The 25131-nt window shown below is 34.6% G+C and overlaps 4 protein-coding genes across 5 annotated transcripts; 3 read left to right on the top strand and 1 right to left on the bottom strand.

Moving 5' to 3' along the window:
* Positions 1–315: 315 nt before the first annotated feature.
* Positions 316–5050, bottom strand: LOC100817882 (uncharacterized CRM domain-containing protein At3g25440, chloroplastic). Its single transcript, XM_014775900.2, has 6 exons — positions 4908–5050; positions 3767–4232; positions 2819–3220; positions 1690–1824; positions 1234–1325; positions 316–709 (listed from the first exon to the last, which is right to left on the bottom strand). Exons 1-5 carry the CDS (start codon positions 5048–5050, stop codon positions 1272–1274), a joined length of 1200 nt encoding a protein of 399 aa, XP_014631386.2. The 3' UTR covers positions 316–709; positions 1234–1271.
* Positions 5051–7475: 2425 nt separating this feature from the next.
* Positions 7476–12175, top strand: LOC100804372 (endoglucanase 8). The gene is made up of 7 exons (XM_003525193.5): positions 7476–7736; positions 7822–8235; positions 8636–8728; positions 8903–9064; positions 11037–11148; positions 11346–11509; positions 11621–12175. The coding sequence occupies exons 1-7, from the start codon at positions 7530–7532 to the stop codon at positions 11945–11947; spliced, it is 1479 nt and encodes a 492-aa protein (XP_003525241.1). The 5' UTR covers positions 7476–7529; the 3' UTR covers positions 11948–12175.
* A 7390-nt stretch (positions 12176–19565) lies between these two features.
* Positions 19566–21018, top strand: FWL5 (protein FW2.2-like 5). Its single transcript, NM_001249723.2, has 4 exons — positions 19566–19888; positions 20088–20159; positions 20251–20463; positions 20608–21018. Exons 1-4 carry the CDS (start codon positions 19702–19704, stop codon positions 20694–20696), a joined length of 561 nt encoding a protein of 186 aa, NP_001236652.1. The 5' UTR covers positions 19566–19701; the 3' UTR covers positions 20697–21018.
* A 144-nt stretch (positions 21019–21162) lies between these two features.
* FWL4 (protein FW2.2-like 4) lies at positions 21163–24326 on the top strand. 2 transcript variants are annotated; one of them, XM_003524324.5, is made up of 4 exons: positions 21163–22885; positions 22967–23038; positions 23122–23367; positions 24076–24326. In XM_003524324.5, exons 1-4 carry the CDS (start codon positions 22681–22683, stop codon positions 24162–24164), a joined length of 612 nt encoding a protein of 203 aa, XP_003524372.1. In that variant the 5' UTR covers positions 21163–22680; the 3' UTR covers positions 24165–24326. The 2 variants fall into 2 exon arrangements, with proteins under 2 accessions (XP_003524372.1, XP_040871676.1); XM_041015742.1 differs by lacking the exon at positions 24076–24326 and having other exon boundaries at positions 23122–23614.
* Positions 24327–25131: the final 805 nt, after the last annotated feature.

Raw genomic sequence — 25131 nt, 5'->3', positions numbered from 1 at the left:
AATAGGTGATTGAGATAAGATGGGAACTGAAATCTTGGTCTGAATACCCGCCGGGCACTGAAAAGGGGGGACAAGATGAGAATCCTTTTCGTATGGATCTCTAAAGCTTCGGGATGAATAATCCACATCTGCACATGAACGTCATTGTCAAAACGAGATCCAGGGCCAATAATAAGACTCCGTGAATGAAGGATAATTACAAAACTTTCCTGTTTATTATCTTTGGTTGTGTGAATTCTAGTGAGGTCTATAGCTTGAAATTAAGTTATTTTCATTGGACCAACAAAAGAGCGAGAGACATGGAAGACCCTCGTATGATTAAAGACAAGTCACTCTACCAATGTGCATTGGGAAACTGTTATGATCTGTACTTGCATAAAGACAAATAGCTTGCCATAAACATTTGATATGGGTAGCCTTATCATGGAGGTATTGGCCGTAGCCATATTGATAGTGACATCATCCACCGTCCTAACCTAAATGCAACAACACTTGCTAAACCTTTGTTATGAAATTTGTTACAGAGCAAGTCATGTTGAACTTTGTTTCAGTGCATCCGGGGAATGGGTTTGAGAAATCCTTCTTCAATCATTGACATCTCCAATAATGAACAGGACCTTGGAATATGTGTGATGCTTGACATTCCATCCTAATGGTGTAGTGTAACTGATGAAATCATTACAGTAGTAGACCAGAAACTCGCACTTATCTGTTCAGAAATCAAACCAGATTCGAGGCAGCAAAAATAAGCAACAAATAAGCACAGCCATATGCGTATAATGATGTGACATCTATAAAAATCTCATCACCAAAACGAAAAGCAAATACTGCTGCTGTTTTTTCTTTTCTTTCTTTAGAGAATAAGATATGGCGGGGAAAAAAAATACATCAACTATCAGCTGAGCAAAGCTTCGTATTATCTACCAATGAGACCGTACCCCACTATGATGGCCACTAGCCAAACAGAGAATTCAATTATGTATTTTGGGTAAATGAGCAATTGTCACTCATTGCGGTGGGTCATAGATGCATGAAACAAATGAGGAAATAAACCAATGATATCATATGCTAAATAACACCGCAACCAATTTAAAACAATATGTTTCATGTAACGTGTGCAACCTTTTCCTTTGTAAAATTATGATTTCAACCCTAATATAGACACTTCACATCTCATGCAGAAGTTATGCTGGCCTTAAACCACTTCAAAATCATAAAAGTTACAGATCTTACAGTTACTCAATAGCAAACAAGATAAGGTTGTCTGAGCCTCATGTATGTGACATTTTGTGTCCAGCATAGATAGAGTCACGCTTCCCCAATCCCTGACAAAATAACCACAACTTTACAATGTGTCTGATCAAAAAGGCTGTTTGAGCAATATGGTGTTTTTAAACACTTATAGCTTAGTCATTTTCCATTTATTATCTTCTCATAATTTTGCTTTAAAATTATACTTTTCTAGTGTAATCAAACTGTTTCATAAGCTCTAGTGGATGTCCTATGCCACACTTTCAAAACATCAATTCAATCCCAAGTTATTGTAAAGGTTATGGTATATTCCAATTTGCAGAGCACAGAAAGGCGGCAAGAAATCGAGTTTGCTTATGACACTTTTTTTTCTAAATCAAGCATCATCATATAGACAAAAACATTTCAATATTAATATGCCAAAGCTCCAAAACTAACATCTTTAGCAGTATCCTCTTTCCCTTTTTTAAACTTTGCAAGGTGTTGATGATACTCTTCAAGCTCTTTCTCCAACTTTTCAATGAACTGGCTAGTATGCTCAAGGGACTGCTCATACCTATATTTCTCCAAGGCCTGGAAAATTTTCAGAATAAGATACAACCCAATTCTTTCTCATCATAATATATTCCCCATGAAAAACTATGAATCAGCATTTTGCAGTTTTTAAACTTATCCAGTCTATCAAAGCACCAATCTTTCCATTTCTCAGAAGACAAACACAGGGCTTACAAGTTTATCTAAAATAAAAAGGATTAATCTCTCAATAGAAAACAAAAAACTATAGCTTCAATTCACTAGTGTACATGAGGCATGTGAGAGAGCAGCTCCCCAACATTACTATTAGCAGCAATATGTCGAGGCATAAATCCAAAGTAGTCTTCAAACTTCTATAGCTAACTGTCTTAGTCAAATGCAGTGAATGATAAATGAAATGAGCATAATGAAATACTACAGATCTATATTAAAAAGGCTATAAAAGATGGAAATCATTCCTATCAACCTAGTTTAAGCTTATCAAGATTCAAGAAAAGACAATTGCCATAATAACTTGCATTTTTTTATTTTTATCTGAATGGTTTTGATCCTTGGATTATTCAATCCTCTAATATATTGCAAGTTTGCAACATACATCACACTGTCATGCACTCATGTTCAACTCAGCCCTCAAGTAGATTATTTCTACAATTCTAATTGCTCAATAGGAGAGAAACAAGGGATACTTAACTTCAAAATGGCTTCTACATAACAGATTATGATAATTTATTTCATTTTCAGGATGATTGTGTTTCTTTATTTTTAGGGATCCTAATATCTTGTCTTGTTAGGAACCATGTCCCGTTCTCAGAGATTTTATCTTTTATCTTAAGAAAGCTATTTTGTTCTCATATTAGGACTATAGTATTAGTATAAATAGGACTGTTGGGTTAGTGTCTTGTATCACATCATAATACAAATATCATATTATTCTGAGTCTCTCCCCTATAATTTCAACAAAAATACCATAATATATTTATCACTAAATACATTTGGTCAATGAACATTGAATAACAAATGCAAAGGAAATTACCTTCGCTTTTGATAATGTATTTGGAGGTGACATTACTTCTGGTTTTACATAGTTCTTTCCACGGTAAAAAATGATAGTATTATTGGGCTTGATGTCAATCACAATGCCTTTGCTCAGTCGAGCAAGCTCTTCAGCATATTCATGAACTTGCCCTGGTTTGCAAGGCTTGCAGATAACCTTTACCGTTTCATGATTTTTCCAGTGAAGATGCATATTAAGAACTACCCCACCAAACACTCCTCGTCTCCCAACTGGAACATAATGTTTTTTTCTCTCACCAGTGCGCTTCAGGTAATGCCTCTCCTCCTCAGTTAAAATTTCAGGATCATATGTTTCTGGAGGGGGTTTGGGTACATCAAATTTCCGTAGCTTCTCAATCAACCAAGTTTCCTTTCGCTTGGCCTGTAGAATTATAAGTTAAAATAAAAGACTGCAAGTTAGAAGAGGAAAAAATAAGGAGGAAAGGAACAATGCCTCTTTCCAGCCTATCTAAGGCACTAAATCATGCCTGTACTTATGAGGTGAATGGCCAAGTTAAAAATATCTATTATCCAAGCTGATGTATATTGTGATTTTATACTAACAAGCCAGGTAACTGGAAAAAAATATATTCGAAGTAGTAATGTCTCAAAGAAAAATATAACTTAACAGAAACTTCCCCAAATAGAAAATAGAATTTCATGGAGGTATTTCAAATGCAAATCCATATGTAGCAACATTCTTGTTATTTCAATGCCCATACATCAAAGAAAGGGGGAGGCACATTAATTTAGTGAATACCAGGGCAATGCTCATACCATTGTTACTTGCTAGAAAACTGGAGGATGTCAAAAAACATAGATCATAAAATCATAAAAGTAAATTATCAACAACATTGAAGAAGCAAGGTACAACAGCTACAGGAAACAAAACTTTAAACTAAAAATTACAGTCACAATGAAATCCAACCTTTTCAAGCTTATATCTAATTCTAACTTCTGGATTTGGGGAATTCATCTTTTTCTTGGCCTTCAAACGATAGAACCTCAGCTCATTCAGTTTAGCCTTTCTAGACATTTTAAATTTTTTGTTCAGCTGGCTCTTCTTTGCATTATTAATATCATCAGACTTGCCTAGAGAGAACCGTATGACATCATTGTGAGTCTTCAGCTCAACTGATTCATTACTTATGTATCTGGCAGGGAGCCAGCTTCCCAGAATATCATGGCTTCCAAAGATATTTGATCTCTGCATTAAAAGAAAACCTGATCGAGAAGCTAAGGAGGAAACTCCTGAAAGATGGCTTGGCGTTCTGTAAGTTCTTTGATATATGCACTTATCTGGAGTGAAAGACCAGAAATATGAAGTTGTGGTAGGGCATGATGCAATGGTCGGAACATGTTCAACTAGACAGCATAACCAGAATAAGCTATCTCTGCATAGTGAGAACATAAATTTGTATTCAAAAGTAAAAAATCAGGAGCACTAAAACAAGTGCAGGAACTATGACAAGTACTGTTCCCAACAATCACAAAAATGGAAAAATAAGTTAATCAAAATTAATTGCATGGTAGAAGAAGACAGTTTTGCTACTATGGTTGACATCTAGGAAGGAGACTTCCCACTTTTCTTTGATGAGGATAATGGAGACACAAACTTCTTTTACTGTTAGATAAGATGCATATTTATCTCCTAAATCGTAATACAATATAAAAGGACTATATCCCTATAAAATGTTATCAACAGCTAAAAGCAATGTGTGAGGTTGTGAGCATTGGGTTATTTATATTCTATTAAGTAAGCATTACGTTATGTCATATGATCTATATTATATATCTATCTTTAACTTTTGGATTGCGAAGTTGAGAAGATATGAAGCTGATTCTACAGTAGCCCTAAATATCTCAAACTCAAATAAATTGAAGCAAACATAAGAAGCAAAACTTGTTCTTTTCCCCTTTCCACTCACTTGGCAAATGGGAAGCAAGAAGGAAGACAATGCAACAAATAAATGCAATAAATAGTGAACAAAAGAAGAGACACAAACAGAAACTGAAAGAAATACGAATCACAGAAAAGAAATGCTTTATTTAAGTGAGAAAAAATGAACCTATTAAATGTGCAGGAAAACCCACGCCTTGTTCCTCTGATTAAAGCTGAAGAAAACATAAAAGTCCAAAATCTTGCTGAAATTAAACACAAGGAGAGCAAAATGATTTGGTTGAGGAAATAGTTCGAACAGATTGTAGTCATGGAGGCAATCTAAGAAATGAATGGCAGACATTTAAGACGGAGTCATGGAAGAAAGCAAACTTAAGCAAGACTTGCCTTCTGTTTGTTTGCTTTGTCAAGCCGCTGGACTTCAGTCCTCCAGCTGATACTGGCTGCTGCAGATTAGAGTTTTGATAGAAATGTGCTTTTTAGTTGCTTTGCACTACATTCAATTGAACTTTCGCTGGGAAAAATAACAATACCGTTTTCTATATTAAAAAAGGAAAAAAGAAAATCATTGCTTGAGAAAACATTCCATAGAGAAATAGTTTTCAGTTTATGAAGTTAAGTTTTTATTTTATTTTTATAAAAGTAATTATAAAATATCACTTTATTTTACTTTACTTATTTTTTTAGAAATGAGTCTTGTTAACATGTATTAATTAAGAAACTAAAAAAAATATTATTTTGAAAATTATAGAGAAACATAAAAAAAAATTATAGTATTGTAATTTTGTGTACTCAATAAAAAAAATTCTTCTATTAATCCAATATTATATTGTAATAGTGCCTTAATAATAAATGGATTAAGGCAAGCTAGATTTTCTAACCTTTTGTCGAGATCTTAGAGTCTTCAAGATATACTTGTTTGGCCTTATATTAGGTTAAGGCATTTCATAAGATACGGCCTAGGGGCCAGGAGTTCTCGGTCATATGGGTACAATTAGTATTTCTCAAAATGAATATGCCTTAAAAGAATAGGTGATTGATGGGCAATGCCTGTAATATGTCTAAAATTGGAAAGTCTATGCGTTTGACACAGTGAAACCAAAGTAAATTTAGATAGTTATTTTAAATTAAAGTAAAATGTATAAATGTGAGTTTCACTTTTTTTTATTTCATTAATTTTTAATTTTCTTTCCTTACAAAACAAACAAATCCTTAAGTGATATATGTTGGATTATTACAACATGCACTCCCTTCATCAGTGAATGAATATCTATCATTCTCAACTTGTTAATTGGATCATTAAATCTATTTGCAGACAACCTTTTGTCAATACACTTACATGTTAAGTTTGGGAAATGCATGTTGTAAAAATGAAAAATCAAACCACTATCTAACTTTTTCTCAATAAAATGTTTATTAATATGATTAGATTTATCATGTTAAACTAATTGTAGGTTAATAATTTATAACTTGTGAAAAAATAGCTTGAGGTTAAAATAGCTTGATGAGAACCTCACGTCCAATCCCCAAATTATCAAGAGTAATCTTCACATCATGTAGTTCATAAATTCATTGTGTCATGACTCGAAATTCAAGTTTTACACTTGACCGAGCCAATGCATGTCATTTCTTACTCCTCCATGTAACTAGATTTTATACTACTTTAAGACATGTAGCTTAAGTTTAATATTCAATGTTTGACTGACTTGCTGCCACCTGCATAATAATTAGCATCCACACGTACACTTTCATGGGAACGGTTCTCCCCTTTCTTAAATACTAATAGTCATTAACCAAGTGTAAATTTAAGGTATAGGTGGAGTGTCTTATCCACTGCTTGTAGGTTTCTTACTCTGAAGCCATGCATGAATTAACTTACAACATCAATAACATATGTTGGTATTATCTAGTGTAACTCCAATATACTAATTTGCCTACTAGCCTTTGACATCAAGCTTTATCAACCCTGGCATTTTTTCTTTTCATATTCTATTTTATGAATTTTCTCAACAAGAACATAGTGAGCTTACAAAACAACTTACTGACTTGCTTCAAGAGATCGATGATAGATTATAACTCAAAGAAAGAAAGGATTTAAAAGATAATACAATTTATAATTATAAAGTAGTATTACAAATAATATTCTTTAATTTAATTAAACAACATTTAAACTTTTTTAGTTGTACTTATAAAAGTAAAATACAATAATATGTTACACATGAATAAACTTAGATAACATAATACTACACTCACACAAATTTGTATAGGTAATTATTTATGCTGAAACCTAAAACTGTTGAATCTAGGAGCAAACAGGCTTTACAGTTGGGCGTATGAAAATTCGAACCTGACAGATAATATCGATGCTATCAAAAGTATTTTGTTTTTGGTATTTGGTCTCCATATGTTTGATTTCTAATTAACTTATCCCAGCCCGTGCTACTAACCACAAGACATAAATTCACATGCCCTTGGCAGTCAAACAATCATAAGCTGCGGAGTAGGAGTAGTCTCTTACAATGCACCCACACTTTCCTATGGGTCCCCAACCCTCTACTCCACGTGTTTCCCGCCAATTGGCGGTGCCCTTCACATGTCGGTCAAGACCCGTTTTACTTCAGTCAAGCCCGCTTTGCATCGGGCTCCGAAAACTGGCCACTGCCCTATCTCCACGTGGCCAGAGGCACTGGAATCCAAGGATGCTTTCTCGTTTATATAACAACCTCGACCATTTCACACACCATCCTCGTCACTCGCAGGGACAGTGTGGGGAAGAAAGAAACAGACAAAAATGGCGCCAAACGCTCTCTTTCTCTTCTCTGTCCTCGCCATTCCCCTCCTCCTTCTGCCCTGCCCAACCGCCGCCGGCCACGACTACCGCGACGCCCTCCGCAAAAGCATTCTCTTCTTCGAAGGCCAGCGCTCCGGCAAACTCCCCGCCGACCAGCGCCTCCGCTGGCGCCACGACTCTGCATTGCACGACGGCGCCACCGCCGGAGTAAGTTTTTCTGTTTTGTTCTGAAAGGGTAATAGGTAGAGAAAATGATGATTAATGAGGTTGGTACATTGTGTTTTTTTCTCAGGTGGACTTGAGCGGAGGGTACTACGACGCCGGGGACAACATAAAGTTCGGGTTTCCGATGGCGTTCTCGACGACAATGCTGTCGTGGAGCGTGATCGATTTCGAGAAGAGCATGGGGACGGAGCTAGGGAACGCGCTGAAGGCGGTGAGGTGGGGGACAGATTATTTGCTGAAGGCCACGGCCAAGATTGGCTCCGGCGTGGTGTTCGTGCAGGTTGGTGACCCTTACTCCGATCATAACTGCTGGGAGAGACCCGAAGACATGGACACGCTGCGCACCGTTTTCAAGATCGATGGGTCCCACCCTGGCTCTGACGTGGCTGGTGAAACTGCCGCTGCACTTGCCGCTGCCTCCATCGTCTTCAGATCACGTGACCCCTCCTACTCTACCATGCTCCTCAATCGAGCCGTTGCGGTGCGTCTGCGCCACACTCATCTTTTCATTCCTTTTTTTTTTTTGCTAATTTATTTATAAATAAAAATAATGTACTAGTACTCCAGTAGCAGTAGTAGTAATTAATAACACCTTTTTTTTTTTCCTTTGTCTTTTTTGGTTGAAAAGTTAAAACCGAACTGTGGTAAGTTTGAAAAGCGAGACTCGTCTCTCACGGGAGACATGAAATAACTTCCTGTCACCCATTCCACTCAACAACACTTTACCGGGAATTGAATTTCTTTTTCTCTTCTTTGATAGTTGTATTTTTTTTCGTGTGTTTTTCTGTGTATGGTTAATTTGTTAAACAGGTGCATTTAATACATTTTCCGTTAAAATTTCGCGAGAAAATGACCGTTTGTTTGTTTGGGTGAGGGTGCAGGTGTTCCAGTTTGCTGACAAGCATCGTGGTGCATACAGTAACAGCCTGCACCGTGCAGTCTGCCCATTTTACTGCGACGTCAATGGTTACCAGGTATACTTACTTATATGTGAATAATAATAATAATAATGTACAGTATGTGAAGAGAAGAGTAAGAAAGCGAAATTTATGTATAGTGTGGAATATTCGCCGTTGGATTAGATGACTAAATCAGTTAAAAAGTGACTTTTATATATATGATGATGATGGTGGTGATGATGATGTTAGGACGAGCTACTGTGGGCAGCAGCGTGGTTGCACAAGGCCTCACGTAGGCGTCAGTACAGAGAATACATTGTGAGGAACGAGGTGGTGTTGAGAGCTGGGGACACCATTAATGAGTTTGGTTGGGATAACAAGCATGCTGGGATTAATGTTCTCATTTCTAAGGTAACAGTACACTGCTATACCCTCTTTTAGCCATTGCATTGCTACCTACTTTCCGATTATATATGGTTCAGTAATTAATGAATTAGCTAAGTTTTCGATTTTATTTCATCATATGTGTCATTGTGTGTGTATGTATGTGTGCGCACATATCAAAATGCTTTTGTCTTTTATGTGGTATTTTTGTTCCTCTTGTCTTGCGTCCCCCGTTGAGCATGTGGGGGCGCAGTGTGACACTGCTCATTCATTCAATCTAGATGCAGAATATAGAGATAAAGTTTCTGCGTCACGTGGTCTGTGGAATGTGACTTACTTTTGTCCACTTCGGACTCTCATTCCCGTTGGCCCATCCCCAATCTGCACATATCATATTATTAATCATCGATCATCACAAGCACAACAGGGAATTTCAGATCAACACCATTATTTTCCACCACTAACTTTACAAATATGCATTGCGCATATGACTTTGATTCAACTAATCCATTTTATTTATTTTGCAATATGGGTTCCTCTCATTTTAAAATTATTGTCTTTTTAAGTTATTGTAAATTAAATTTAAAAAATAATTAATTAACGTATACCTTGACTATTTTTTTTTTAATCTCTTTTCCTTTCATGTAATTAGTTGAGATAATTTTAAATAAGGAATATGATTGGGCCAAGCCTTGAATGTCTAAAATAAAATGAGATTAGTTTTGAAATAAAGAAGAAAAAAAAGTTTTAGCGAATGGAAGGGGTATTTTGAGATTTTAGATTAGTAAGGAACATAATACCCTGTGTAAGGGAAGTACAGGGCAGATACTATACTATTTTACTGGGACTTATTTTTGTGTTTCTTTCTCAAAATGTTTAAATTATTGTGAAATAAAGTATGCATCCATCTGAAAATAAAACTTAGGTGTTTTATAAGAAGCATCAATAATTTCAGATCATGTATAAAAAAATGCAAAAGATAATAAAATATTTTAAATTTGACTTTCTTTTATTGGTGGGTCATATAAGGAATATATGGCATAAGAGGGTCCTCTGCATGTGTATGGGTACAACTAGATAGGGAATGTGAGAGTACAGATTGGATTTAAGATCAAGCTTTATCCGTTTATTCATGAATATATAAAAGAAGTCAAGATAGGAATGAGAAAAGGGTTGTTGAAAAATGCTGATGATTGCACATGATGTGAATTGCATTTTTAAGTTTAATGTGGGCACCGGGTTTTGTTATTTATATAAGCGGGGACATTCCCTAATAATTGGAACTTAGATCTAAATCATGCCACTGGATTTTTAATGACATTATATAGGAGGGGTGGCGAATTTGTCTTTAAAAATCAATGGGAATAGAATTAGGGTGGTGTAGGACTGTCTTGTCTCTGCAATCAGAACCAAATTGGATGGCCAAACTCGCTGCCTTCCATAACGTAAACATTTGGAACTAAAAAGTCTATAGCCCTTTTAATTATTTTGGTCCTTTTATTTTAGATCGGGCAAATGGATGGGTCCCACTGCTGCTCCATGCATGTGCACCATACCATTATTTTCTGCACTACTATTGCTTTACTTTCCCGCACCGATTGAGTCTGTGATTTCTTGTTTAAGCTCTCATCGCTTTCACATTTCTAGCATTCTTTTCTTGTAACTGACCATTCATGTACATTATTTTTTTTTACAAGCCTATCCCGTGCTATCCTGTTCTGTAACCGTGACTCCGTGAGTCCACATTGTACATTGGGTTTTGTCAGTATTATAAATCCATGATCCATTGCAATTTGCACATTATACTACTTGGAGAAAAGCATAAACTTAAAAATAGTTATCCAATGCACATCCATACAAGTTCATTGGGTTTTGTACTCTATCCTGCTTTGGGAAATATTGAGGAACGGCTCATGTACATGTTACTTATTTTGTTATCTTAAAAGGGCAAACAATCTAATATCGGTGAAGTGAATATATTCATTCTTATTTTCTGTAGGAGGTGCTAATGGGAAGAGCAGAATATTTTGCGTCCTTCAAACAAAACGCTGATGGATTTATCTGTTCTACATTGCCTGGAATTTCTCACCCTCAAGTTCAATATTCCCCAGGTAAAAATACTTTTTACTAATTATTTTGAGAAAAGTGATTCTGGGGTGATTATGGAATTGTAACACTGATTATAATTTTTGAGACCCGTCCAAAGCCGTGAATCTGCACAATTATTATTGCAGTAACGATACTAGTACTACTAGTGTGTTTTTTCCTTTTCTAACTCAAACTTGTCTTTTGTTGGCTAATCGAAAAGGTGGGCTTATTTTCAAGGCCGGTGGAAGTAACATGCAGCATGTAACGTCCCTGTCTTTCCTGCTGCTAGCTTATTCTAACTACCTAAGCCACGCCAATAAGGTCGTGCCATGTGGCGAGACTACTGCCACCCCAGCTTTACTCAAACACCTTGCTAAACGCCAGGTATGAATATCATTTTTCCACATCTGACAAAATTAACGGCTAGATTTTGTCCTTTCTGATTTTCTGAGTAAGCAAATAAATTCACGGCAACACGTGGCTTCCATTTACTAGGTGGATTACATTCTTGGGGACAACCCATTGGGAATGTCGTACATGGTTGGATATGGTGCACGCTACCCGCAGAGGATACACCACCGGGCCAGTTCGCTTCCCTCAGTGGCGGCCCACCCGGCCCATATTGGCTGTAAAGCTGGATCTCGGTATTACTTTAGCCCAAATCCCAACCCAAATGTGTTGCTTGGGGCCGTGGTGGGTGGGCCCACCAATAACACAGATTCCTTCCCTGATTCCAGGCCTTTCTTTCAGCAGTCTGAGCCCACTACATATATCAATGCCCCGCTGGTGGGCCTTCTCGCTTTCTTTTCAGCTCACTATTGACTTTGCAACTGTATCTATCTATGATTTCCATGTGGTGCGCAAAATTGGTCACCCTGCATTGCTCCTTTGGGAAAGAAAAAATAAAATAAAATTGGTGAAGAGTGTCAGTAATAGTATTCTGCTTTGTGGTGGTTTTCTTTTTGTAAGTGAAGTGATAGTGCAATTTGTATACTATAGGGTTTTATGTAACGGTGGCAAGTCTATATAGAATATATAGTTTAGCGTCTAGAGGTTGAATATTCGCTTTCGGTTTTCACCAACAAAATGCATATGGAATTCACGCCCTAATTTGGTTATAAAGAATTAATTCCTTTGAAATTTATGGAAACTAAATATAAGAAAAAAAAAATCTCGAGTATACTAACAAAGCAGGACAAAAAAATGGACTTCCTTGATAAAGCATAAAAGGACGATCATTTGATTTGTTCCAGTTTGTTTGGCCTTATAAAAGGAAAATTTTCTAAATTCGTCTATTCTAAACAACGGTTTAATCCAAGGTATGTTTGATTGATCCTGTTAATATTTAAACATAATATAATTATTCGGATAAGTTAATAGGAGATGACATCAACCCATCATTGTTTTAGAATATATAATACACGATTTCATGTTCTTAAGATTAGAGCAATATCAGCAGATACATGTAAAAAGAAATAAATAAATAAATATATATAATTACAGAACATCAGGGTAAATAAATGATTAAATTTTATCAAGTGTTGGAAAACAGTGACACATGCAGATAGAGTATAGACACCACAGACGATTCTTTATTTCATTTTCACTCATCACTGCAAACCCCATAGTCCATAGACATACGTGAACGAAGAAGATCCACTCCACGACACTGCTCGATCTAACGGGTCATGCCACCTTCCACTGCCGGAGCTGATGTCACGCCACGTGTACGCATTTGCACATTCCCATCCCAACCTAGTACAAGTAGTAGTATATATCGGAAACAGAATAAGAAGAAGAAGCAAGCCACGAATGAATTGAAGGAAAATGATAGTAGTAGTTAATTTTAAATTTATTAATATTATATTTAATTTAAAAAATTAGAGTGAATAAAATTAAAAACTTTCATAGTAATTATCATGTTAAACCAGTAAAATTAAGTAACACTGTCTTAAAATAAATAATTCGTTAAGCATTGATAATGCTCTTAAAAGTTTTAAGCTTGACTCTTAAAAAAAAACTCACATTGACAAATTTAAAAAACTGTCTTCATTATTCATATTGATTTTATATCTGTGAATGAATCAAATACCGACAGTTTTAGTCTTTTAGGATGAAAAAAAAGCAGCTTCTAGCGTGGACTAGCTACTTAAAGGGTTCACCAGTGAACCAGGATATCTAAATCATTGGATGACTTCTAAAAAAATGAAAGGTTAGATTTTAAACCCATTAATGTACATGAATTTATTACTATTTTTAATTAAAAATATATTTTTTTTATTGAAAGGTCGTTTTTAATCCTGAACGTCATTTGGATCTTTGTGATCTTTATGACTGCATTCAATTAAAAAGAAATTTATTCCTTAAAATGTTACAGTTTATGGTTCCTTTGGTTGTTGGCATATGTTTATGTATGTTGATAAGATCCTACATTTGAAGGTTTATGTTTCAATGGGTGGATGGAGAACAAAAACCTTATAATTCAAAAAGCTTAAAGAAGTGGAAAGATTACCACTAACTACTGGAAAATATGACATTTTCCTCGGGTGTTGTTCCAGTTGCACAGGCCTTGATGTCCATACTTACCAAATTAGTTTCAACATCCAATGGTGCAGAGAACTCTAGTGGTTTTACCTTGGAAGAAGCTCTGGATGTTATATTCAATACAAACATATCGTTTTGTAGTACACATATGTTCCAGAGGTGTAATGGTAATGGGAATGAAATGGTTCTTACTGATATATGCCTGGGCATTACAAATGATAGAATGCTTCAAATCAATTCTATTTGTGGGCTCTCATGGATAGGAAAAGTTTTACCTCTACGCAGTGATGAAAAGATTATAGACATAACTATGATTTTTATGGAGTTCTTAATATCAGGCACAACAGGTGCCTCACTTATGATCAAAGATTCACTTGAAAATACTGAAATACAGATTTCATGATCCACTCTATACCATTGTCTATAACAAAAAAATGTGTTTGTGGTAAAAAAATTCCCCTTTATTATTGTTTAATATTTTGCTATGCTTACATTATTACACTTTTATGCAGCCTTCAAATCCTCCACCTTGTAGAGAAAATCTATCAAAGCAGCAAAAGTACAATATCATGCTGCATGCCACACCTTAGCATAGCATTTCATCTATCACCTTGCACACAATTCCTGGACAATGCTTCAAATGTACAATACATTGCAATTTCAAATTGCCATTCCAAAATCATTCAGAAACTGTAATTGGTTAAAAACAAAACAGAAATATACGAATATTAGACGTGGTTTGGAGTGACTCTCCATACCATTGCTTCAGGTAATGGAGTTGGAAACACATGTGAACGTGCAATAGTAAATTTACCCAAAATCAGCACAACTCTAAAAGAAATCATCCATTAAAAGAACAAAAAATCCATTACAAATCCCTCAACAATTCCATTACAAATAACCAACAATTAAAAGAAATAATTAAAAAAGGGGGAAGAATTTTTTTTTTTTTAAAAAAAAAGCCACCAACGCAGCTCTACCAATTGGTACTCCGCAACAATTAACCACCGTAACAGTATTGCGTAGTCCTCCCTTTCCATGTGCACGCTGCGTCGGTGTCCAGGGTTTGCCGTGGAGTGTATTTGTTAGACAAATAATTAGGAAGCCATAAACAATAAGCACAAGCATAGTAGTAAAATAACTTCAAATATAATCACAACACATAAAGTTTATAATAATCAATTAATACAAAACATAAAATTTAATGATTGAAAATGGGTAAAGTATCAAATTAGTCCTCCACTTTTGGAGGTGCTGTCAATTTAGTCCCTCAGATTTAAAAAATGTCAAAATGATCCTCGACTTTACATTCTGTTTGCTAAGTTAGTCTCTGTCGTTAATAGTCTCTTAACACCGTTAGTAAATGTGTGATGTGACACGTTAAGTGCCACTTGGACGCACACGTAAAACTTTCACATCAGTTTCTTCTACTTGTCATATAAGGAGAGACTAAATTGACATTAAAGGGACTAAAATGACATAATTTAGGTGATTATCTTTTTCCCCAAAATGTTAAAACCCTAACGGCTACTTTAACATTCACCCTTTCATTCCATTTTTCCTCTTACTCATACTCTCATCCAATTCTTATTCTTCTCCTATTCATCTTTCTCCATCTTTGTAGTTCTTCTTCTATTATTTTGTGGTCTACTATGTCTGCTAATTCAAGCACAAAGGGAAATGACTCGTCATGAATGCAAGTTTGTCAAATAAGAATAACGCCTCAACAAATCAACCCATTCACCCCTAAAGTCCCTCTCATTCATTATTGGAACACACACATCTCAAACAGAGAACACTTCCTTCTCTCAAAAGCTTCACATCTCACATTACACCACTACGTTATTCTCAATTACCTCTTAAACCAAAATCCCAAACCATTCACTCTTAAAAACTACTCCAATGGTTTAAACGCAAACAATAACGCGTTTTAATTATATAGTGTCGGTTCAACTACGTTGATTCAACAAGAGAAGACCAAATGCAATGAAAAACAAAACCCTTACCTCTACTAGAAAGCATCGATTGCGTCAATCAACACTAGATGATGACGGTGATCGATGTGAAACACACAAAAGCATTGATCACGTCAATGAACAGTGAAGGGTGATGAAGAACGGCAACCACCACCCCTGGGAGAGTGATAATCGACGTGGACCTAGCATAGGAATACTATCTTTCAACCATAGGAGGGAGAAAATGGTGAGAGAGAATTCATCACGTTTTCAATTAGACTGAAAACTATTAGGGATCAATTTGACACTATATACAAAAATTGACTCTTCATTTTCCAATATAACATTTAAAATTATGTCATTTTAGTCCCTATGATGTGGCATTGCTTATTTCCCAATTACGCTTGCCACGTATGCGTCCATGTGGCACTTAACGTGTCACATCACACATTTACTAACAATATTAGAGACTACTAACGACAGAGACTAACGTGGCAAACAGAATATAAAGTCGAAAATCATTTTAATATTTTTTAAATCTCAGGGACCAAATTGACAGCACCTCCAAAAGTGAGGGACTAATTTGGTACTTTACTCGATAGAAAAGTTTAAAAGAGTTTAGGTTGAAACACCTATGTGTTATTCTTGGAGAGAACATATGTTCAATTAAAAAAATATTATATTCTAAAACATATAATTATAGTAATATAATATAGTTTTATAAAAAAAAAAGGAAAAAATAAGATATTTTGATGTAGGTATGTACCTTTGCATACTTCTTATTTCTTTATAAGAGGAAGTTATATATAAATAAAAATAAATAACCACCAAATATGTCATTCAAGTATCATAACTAAGAAATTAATAACAAACATAACAATAACTAAAGACCTTCCAAAGATAAAAAGACTAAAGTCAAACATAATCTCTAAAAGATATGACTAAATAGATAAAAATTAGTTTTAATCATTAGAAAAACGGATTGAGAAAAAGAAATATATTTACTTTATATCTTAAATTATAAGAAAATATTTTTGGAACAAGATTTTTTATTATTCTTGCAGCTGCCACCCTGTTTCAAGAAGGGAGCCTGCGACGGTGAAGTGATCATTTTGAAAACGCTGGAAGCTCGATAAAGATTGGTTGCTTGGAAACGACACTGAAAGTGTAAGAAGAGGCAACAATTTATTGACGACACCTTTCAAATGATTTTTTATATATATAAATTTTAAAGGAAATATAATTTTCATTTTGCATAAAAATTTCTTATTTGATTAAATATATTAATATGTTTTTAACTACTGTAAGACTTTTTCTTTTCTTTTCCACCCGTGAAACACACACGGTAGAAGCCACCTAAAAAAAAGGGAATTGTTAGGTGCACCTAGCATTCTTTGAAAATGGCAAAGCTGCCCCTGCCTTCTTTCTCCTTTTAAAAGCTGTGTTTTTTTTTTAAAAAATCAAAGCAGTCATTGTTGCGCACTCTTCTTCTCACTTTTCTCTCTTCGGTGTCGTATTATCTTCGGTTCCTTGGCAACGGTTAGGTTCGGCGAAGGTAGCAGTGTTCAGGGTTGCAGTGGTCAACGGCGACATACGAGATATGCATTTTTGTTGCTTGTGCGTTCAGGTGTAGCAGATCAACTTGATTCGTAAAATCTTTATGGATCAACTTGATCCGCATGTAGATTTTAAAGCTATGGATCAAGTTGATTGTTACGGATCAAGTTGATCTGTAAAAGAATTACGAATCAAGTTGATCCGTAGAAGATTTGCGGATCAAGTTGATCCGTAATTCTTCTATGGATCAACTCGATCCGTAGCTTTAAAATCTACATGCGGATCAAGTTGATCCGTAGAGCACCACCACCACACCGCCAGTCGAGCAGAATGCACGAGGAAGAAGCAGAGTAGAGCAGCACAACAACACCACCACCAAGCATTCTAAAGAAGCTTGCGGATCAAGTTGACCAAATCCTATTTTTTAAATCTTAAATCCTATTTTTGACCTACTTAGAGACATTTTTTTTTGGAAAAATGAGTTGAGAAAATCCTCTTTGGGAATTTGCTAGGGAATTTCTCCTTCAATTTCAAGCGTTTTGACATATTATGGGCCTCAAACGAACATTTCTATCAAAAGTTACAACCGTTTGAAGCTTACAAATCAACTTGATCCGTAAAACACTTCTTAAAGATCAACTCAGATCAACTTAATCCGTAAGTCTTAAAAATCAACTCGCGGATCAACCTGATCCGTAAGTCTTAAAAACCAACTTGCAGATCAACTTGATCTGCAAACTTCTTACAAATCAACTTGATCCGCAAGTGACTCGTGGATCATCTATATCAACTGTGGATCAACTAAAACCTATACGAATCAACCTGAATGAGTTGAGTGGACAAAAATATTTTTAAAAATACACATGGATATTTTTGTATTTTCACTATAATTTTCTTGAAAGTGCCAATTGATTCATTCGTGTGGCCACTGTTCATGCAAGCTGTACCCGACCCTACTCTTTCCCAATCGGACAAACATGCCTAAGTTGACTTACTTTTCATTCTTCGTCAGTTTCTTAGTCCTTTACCTAAATAATTTATTTACTATTTTTTCTCAATTTAATTTCCCCAGCTTTATCTCTCGCTTAATTCCTTAGTTTATTTAAAATCTCAATTAAATTTTATAAATTCTTCATTATGTAATACAGTTTCTTTGGTTTCAAAATTATTTCAATTTGATCTGTTTTTTCAATTCGCCTGGAGCTGGGATGCTAAAACAAGTTAGGCTAGGTGGGTCACTCCGTTATCAAAGACGTTGATCGTCCTCATCCTCATCTCCATCTGGGCCTTCAAGATGAATAAACAACTGTTTGGTGCCTACTCACCTATCAAGTCAAGTCAAGCCAGCAAACAAAACAAAAACTTCAAAACTTAAATACTTACCATCCTTCTTTCTTTCTTAGAAACTGATATAATTCTGTATATTCTCGCTAGCATCATGCAACTGTCTTTTTCATGACTGGATGCTTATATTTAATATAGTGGAAATCGGAAAGTGTTATTTTGATTTTTCTATATAATGTGCAAATATATAATTAAATAACTAAAAATTTCAAATGTAATAAAAGTAAACTACCTTTTAATTATGAAATAATAGTGCAACGTAAAATTTTAAAACATACGGACACATTAAAAACTAATTTTGTAAAATTTAATAGTCAATATATATATATATAATAATAATAATAATAATAATAATAATAACATTAATGAAAGGATATATTAAAAATTCACAAGAAAGTCTAGGAACTTACTAATATATTAAAAACTCACAAGAAAATAAAATATAGTATATGACTTGAACCAATTGGCTGTTAAGAGAGATACTTTATCCATTTAATTAACTAATATATACAGTGAGGTCTGAAGCTTTAAATTTCCTGGAAATTATGAGGACGTGCAAAGGACTGCGTCTATATAAACTTTCCAAGAGGGAATCGGTCTAAAGATAACACCAAACGATAACAAAAATCTGTGCAAGAATGTTTGTTTTTTTATGGAAGCACCACGTGGTACAGCGTAACTATCCTGCTTAGTTGTTATTATTTAATCCAATAATAATAAAAAAATCTGGAAGTTGTTGGAAAAAATAAAGTAAAAATATAGCTGAGAGGAGTAATCCTCATCCCAACTAGCTGTTAGAATTAAATTAAACCTAAACTCATATTTTTAAAATTTTAAAATAATATCAGACCATATTTAAAATTAATAAAAAAAAACCACCTATCCCATCTTACAAGCCCCTTGTAAGAAACAAGTCGTTGCACGCGGTTATCCAACCCCAAACCATGACTTGACTTGCATTTAATAAATATAGTTGACGCGGAACTCATGAATTTTTTTTTTTTTAATAAGAGAGAATCAAAAGATAATATTAAAAAATTGACAACATCCACAAAAATAATGAGTTAGATCCGCGGAATCTTTCAAGTTCTAACAATCCTCATATTATAAATAGAGCTGATTGAATCACACCCCATATCCAATCGAAAAAAATTGATAACATCACACAGCATTAGTATGTATCAGCAACAAGGGTCAGATCCAACAAAGCAATCACCGGCAACCGGTTTTCCGGTGAGCTATAGCAATTCAACAACGTATTCGACCAACGAGGCTTCCTACGCTCCAGTCCCACCTCCCCAGCCCAAACCTCTTGTCAATTGGTCCACCGGCCTCTGTGACTGCTTCTCCGAATGTGGAAACTGTAAGTCATATATATATTAAGGAGGTTGTGATCTGTTGGATAAATATGTATTATTCAGGATAGATATTCTTAAGTGGGAGATTCTGATTTAATTTGAATGCTATGAAAATATATAAGTTATAAGTCCAACCCCCCTAGCTAGAACAACCTTCCAAAGAGGAAACCCCATCCAATAAATAATTGCTTAATTTGGTTTCAGGTTGCATGACGTGTTGGTGTCCATGTGTTACCTTTGGCCGAGTTGCAGAAATTGTTGACAAGGGATCCACATGTAAGAATATTGTTTTCTATCTCAGAACAGAACATACATAGAATTACTTAATATTTGATTTTTTCATGAGAGTGATTATTATTTGCTGCAGCATGTGGTGCTAGTGGGGCTCTGTATACGCTGATTTGCTGTGTCATTGGCTGTGGCTGCCTATACTCTTGCTTCTACCGCCCCAAGATGAGACGACAGTATGGTCTAAAGGGAAATGGTTGTTCGGATTGCTTGATTCATTGCTTCTGCGAGCCCTGCGCCCTCTGTCAAGAATATCGTGAGCTTCAACACCGTGGATTTGACATGATTATTGGTATGCACTCATTATATATATATTAACACTACTCTATTTGCTAAATACCCAGCTATGCAAAGTTGGAAAACAAATTTCTTATTTTATAGAGAAACTCCTTTTTTGTTTAATTAATTTATTTTTCTTTGAACTTGGTACGGTTAGGGTGGCATGGAAATGTCGAGCAACGAAGTCGGGGAGTAGCCATGACTGCTACAACAGCTCCATCAGTCGAAAATGGCATGAGCCGTTGAATAGTATGCAGTTCTGTAACTAAGACAATGTGTCTACGATGCTCGTGTTAAACATGAAGAATAATAATGTTTGAAGAATGGTTCATTCCTTTTTTTCGATCCCCTTTTCATATTAATAGTTGTCATTTAAATTAATGTTAGACTACTTTTATAATAGATGCGGTATTACAACGTATCTTTTTCTGTATCCAATTGTGGCAACGAGGATACAATATAAGTTCTTATGCATTTATCTTAACTTCCGCCGCTAGGCTGATCATAGTGGTTTACAATGCATCTATTTATAAAATAAAATAAAAGACAATGGATCTATTTATCCTTTCATCCTGTGTGAATATGTTTACAAAATCTAAGGTTTTTGTGAAACATGGAATGACTTTCTTGAAAAGTGTGGTTGAAATGTACACTTGACTTATAGAACCAGTAACTCTTGATGTATGAGGTGTACATATGTTACAAAATCTTGTTATTTGTCGATAGAAGGTAATTGTTGTTAACTTCCTATTTGATTCCAAACACTTGTCTAAACACAAAGGCCACTTCCTGATTTATTTCTGTTTTCTCGTTTGTGATAATGTAACTATTTGCACGACATTATTAAATGAGTGGATCAGTTTATCAAGACTATTTTAGTTTCAATAGAAACATTTAAGTTCCATTCTTAATTTAAAAATAGAATCATAATAAAAATTTAGAAAACAATGACATTATTATATTCAGAATGATTTTATTATCTGAAATAATCAAATATTCAATGCCGCATCCATACTGATAGTTTTACGGGTGGAAAAATCAAGGGGACTAGTATAATTTTCTTACTTGAAACTGGCAAATTGATTCGCTTATGAAAAATATTTGATGAAGATCTATTAATCTATCCAACACTTAGAAAAAGAGATAAAAGTAAGAGAAAAATATAGGTATAATAGAATTTGTGACGTGATAGGAAGAGAAAGATAAAAAAACAAAAAAATGTATACGAAATGTTTAAAATTAAAACATGTTTATGTATCATTACTCTTTCACTTGTAAATAACCTCATCATGCAATTGTAATTTATAAGCCGTATCAAAACCCACAAAAAGAAAAAAAAAAATCTTAACAAAGCCAACCCTACTCTGCTTGAAACAATGAAACTTTGACCTAGCACTATTGGAAATAGATAAATTCATCAATTTCTTCCTCCTTTCTCTGTTTTCTAAAAGATTTGATCTTTGAATTTTGGTGAGACTTGTAAGTATTCCTACAAATTTCAAAACTTTGAATTAATTATGAGATTAATTTTCAATTCCAATCTAAAATTTAGTGATATTTAAATCATTTCTCTCCAAAAGTATTTTATATGGAGATCGAATTTAGATTTTTTTATACAAGTTCAACATATATTATAAGTTATATTTATTAGGTGAACTTATGATTTCATACATATCACTTCAAGCTCATTACCAGACATATCCTAGAAAATGTTTTTTCAATTTTCAATTTAATTCTCCTTGTTTGAAAATAATTAATATTAGAAAATTCTCATGTCCCATGTTGGCTAGACATATAGCGTGAATATAATAATATAAGTGAGACAACTCTCTAACTTATATAAATCAATTTTACAGAGTTGAGTGAAACTCAAAATCCACTTTCTAAGAGAATTAAATTTTGAGAAATAATTTTTTATGTTTTAAATGTTTTCAGAAAATATTAACAATAAAAAGAATTCTGCTACTATAATATAGTTGACGCTGAACCACTATACCATGCTTTACTGCATTTTTTCAAATTATACGCAGTTGTAGAGTTTTTTATGTTTTTAAAATCATCATACCGTTAACTGCATTCATAGCTTTAAAATTTCACTGGATTTTGACATGTAGCTAGTTTTAAAATTATACGCATTGGTAGTGGTTAAAGCCAAATTCATTCATTCACATCCTTATCCAAACATTTCTACCACGCAGCTAGCTAGTGTTGTAGCAGCATTAACTTAGGTATGTATGAAGCAGCCAGCTCAGATCCAAGAAAGCCATCGGCACCGGCCACCGGTTTCCCGGTGAGCTACAGCACCAGCACCACGGAGGCTGAGGTGTATTCGTATTCATACGGTCCAGTTGTAGTACCAGTACCACCTCCCCACCCTAAACCTATTGTGGAATGGTCAACCGGCCTCTGTGATTGCTTTTCCGATTGGGGAAACTGTAAGATAAGACCTCTATTTTCAAATTAATTTACATGCATGCCATGTCTAATAAATTATGCCGCCACTACTACATTTTCAGCTTGCATGACGTTCTGGTGTCCATGTGTTACCTTTGGTCGAGTTGCAGAAATTGTTGACAGGGGATCTCCATGTAAGAATTTAATTAATTTCTCACGACCTACAAAGTTAAAATTTGTTTTGATATTTGTTATCTGTGATTTGGTGGCTCTACAGCATGTGTTACTAGTGGGGCTATCTACTCGGTGATTTCCGCAATTTTCTTTGTAATTGGGGTGAGGTGGTGGTGTGGCTGGGGCTGGGGCTGGGTATACTCTTGCTTCTACCGCTCCTATATGAGACAACAGTACGATTTGCGGGGAAATGCCTGTACGGATTGCTTGATTCATTTCTTCTGCGAGCCCTGTGCCCTCTGTCAAGAATATCGTGAGCTTCAATTCCGTGGATTTCACATGACTATTGGTATCTACCATTCGCTTAATTCATTATTATGGCCCCTAATTTTGTTTTGCTTTCCTTTTTTCCACATCAAAACAACTGCTTCCATTACTCTCACTTTCATTTTTCTGTTTTGTTACTCCTTTCTTCAATTGATACAGCTCATAAACTACCATGCATGTTTAAACTATTGTCTTATCCCCTTGATTTAACAATTACTATTTTCCCAAGTGCTTTTTTATATGGGAGCCTAATTTAATACTCCCTTTTTTTTATAAAATTTTTTATCATGAAGTGAAAATATTGTTGAAAAAAACTTTTTTATTTAATAAATATAACTTTTAAAGTAGCCATAGTCCTCACAATTGATTGGCTTATCAATCCTCAATTTGGATGACTTTTTGTCCACCTTTCTAATTTTTTTTATAACATTCCTGTTTATAGAGTATGTTTAGTAGAATGAAATAAAATGGAATGAAAATGAATTGATATGAACATTTTGAATTAAAGTAAAGTATAAGAGTGTGGATTTCATCTGGTTTTGTTGTTCTTTTCACTCTTTTTTAGTTTCTTCCTCTGCTAACAAAGGAGAGCTTAATGTTTTAGGTGATTTGTAATGCGAGGAAGAAATCAAAATAACAAAAAGAATTAAGTTAGGAAAACAAATTTCTTATTTTATAGAGAAATTCCTTTTTTGTTTACTTTATTTTTCTTTGAACTTGGTATGGTTAGGTTGGCATGGAAATGTTGAGCAGAGAAGTCGGGGAGTAGCCATGACTGTTGCAACAGCTCCACCAGTCGAACAGGGCATGAACCGTTGAAGTGAGGATCCCTAAGTATAGAGTAATGTAATAAATGCAGTTCTGTAACTAAGCAATACGTGTTTCTACGATGCTTCTATTAGACCTCAAGGACAATAATGTTTGAAGAATGAGTCACTTATGTCTATCAAACTTTCCACTAAACTTAAATTTTTTTTAGTAGATTTTGGATAAACTTTATAAATTTTAAATAAATTTTCGAATTTATGACTGAGTCAATAAATTAAAAAAATTATACCAAAATATAAGTCATTTTGGGTTATTTTTTGTTTATTTAATATTTAACATATCTTCATCTAGTGTGTTATTCACAAATAAAAAAAAATTTCACCTTTAGTAATTTCAAACCTGTGTTATTCACAAATAAAAAAAATTTTACCTTTAATAATTTTAAACTTGTATTTTCAGTTAATATCAAACTCTAAATGAGAATGATTAATCACTATTATAATATCTATAACATATTGTGAAATTTATGTAAGGCAGATGATACCACTTGTTAATTACTATAGTACCTCTATAAATGCGGTATTACAATATATACTTGGTTGGAAATGATTACCCAACACCACCACCTGTCGTAGCCAATCAGTCCAACAGCCTCTGTTGCTGCTGCTTTTCCGATTGTAAGACTCGCTTCATAAAATTTATGATAACGTACACTCATGCTTATTAATGTTTTAAATACCCCGAAATGCAAAGTATCTCGCAAAAAGAATAAATGAAAACAAATTTCTTATTTTACAGAGAAATACCTTTCTTATTTAATTTACTTTCCTTTGAACTTGGTATGGAAATGGTGAGCAACGAAGTCCGGGAGTAGCCATGACTACAACAGCTCCATCAGTCGAACAGGGCATGCGTCGTTGAAGTGAATTGAAGTGGGTATCCATATATATATATAGAGAGAGAGAACTGCGCATGCAGTTCTGTAACTTCAGTCTACTATTATATGCTTGCGTTAGAC

Source organism: Glycine max, chromosome 5, assembly GCF_000004515.6.
Source record: "Glycine max cultivar Williams 82 chromosome 5, Glycine_max_v4.0, whole genome shotgun sequence".
NCBI classification, from domain to species: domain Eukaryota; kingdom Viridiplantae; phylum Streptophyta; class Magnoliopsida; order Fabales; family Fabaceae; genus Glycine; species Glycine max.
The sequence above is the reverse complement of the archived record's forward strand: the minus strand, read 5'-3'. Positions and strand labels throughout refer to the sequence as shown.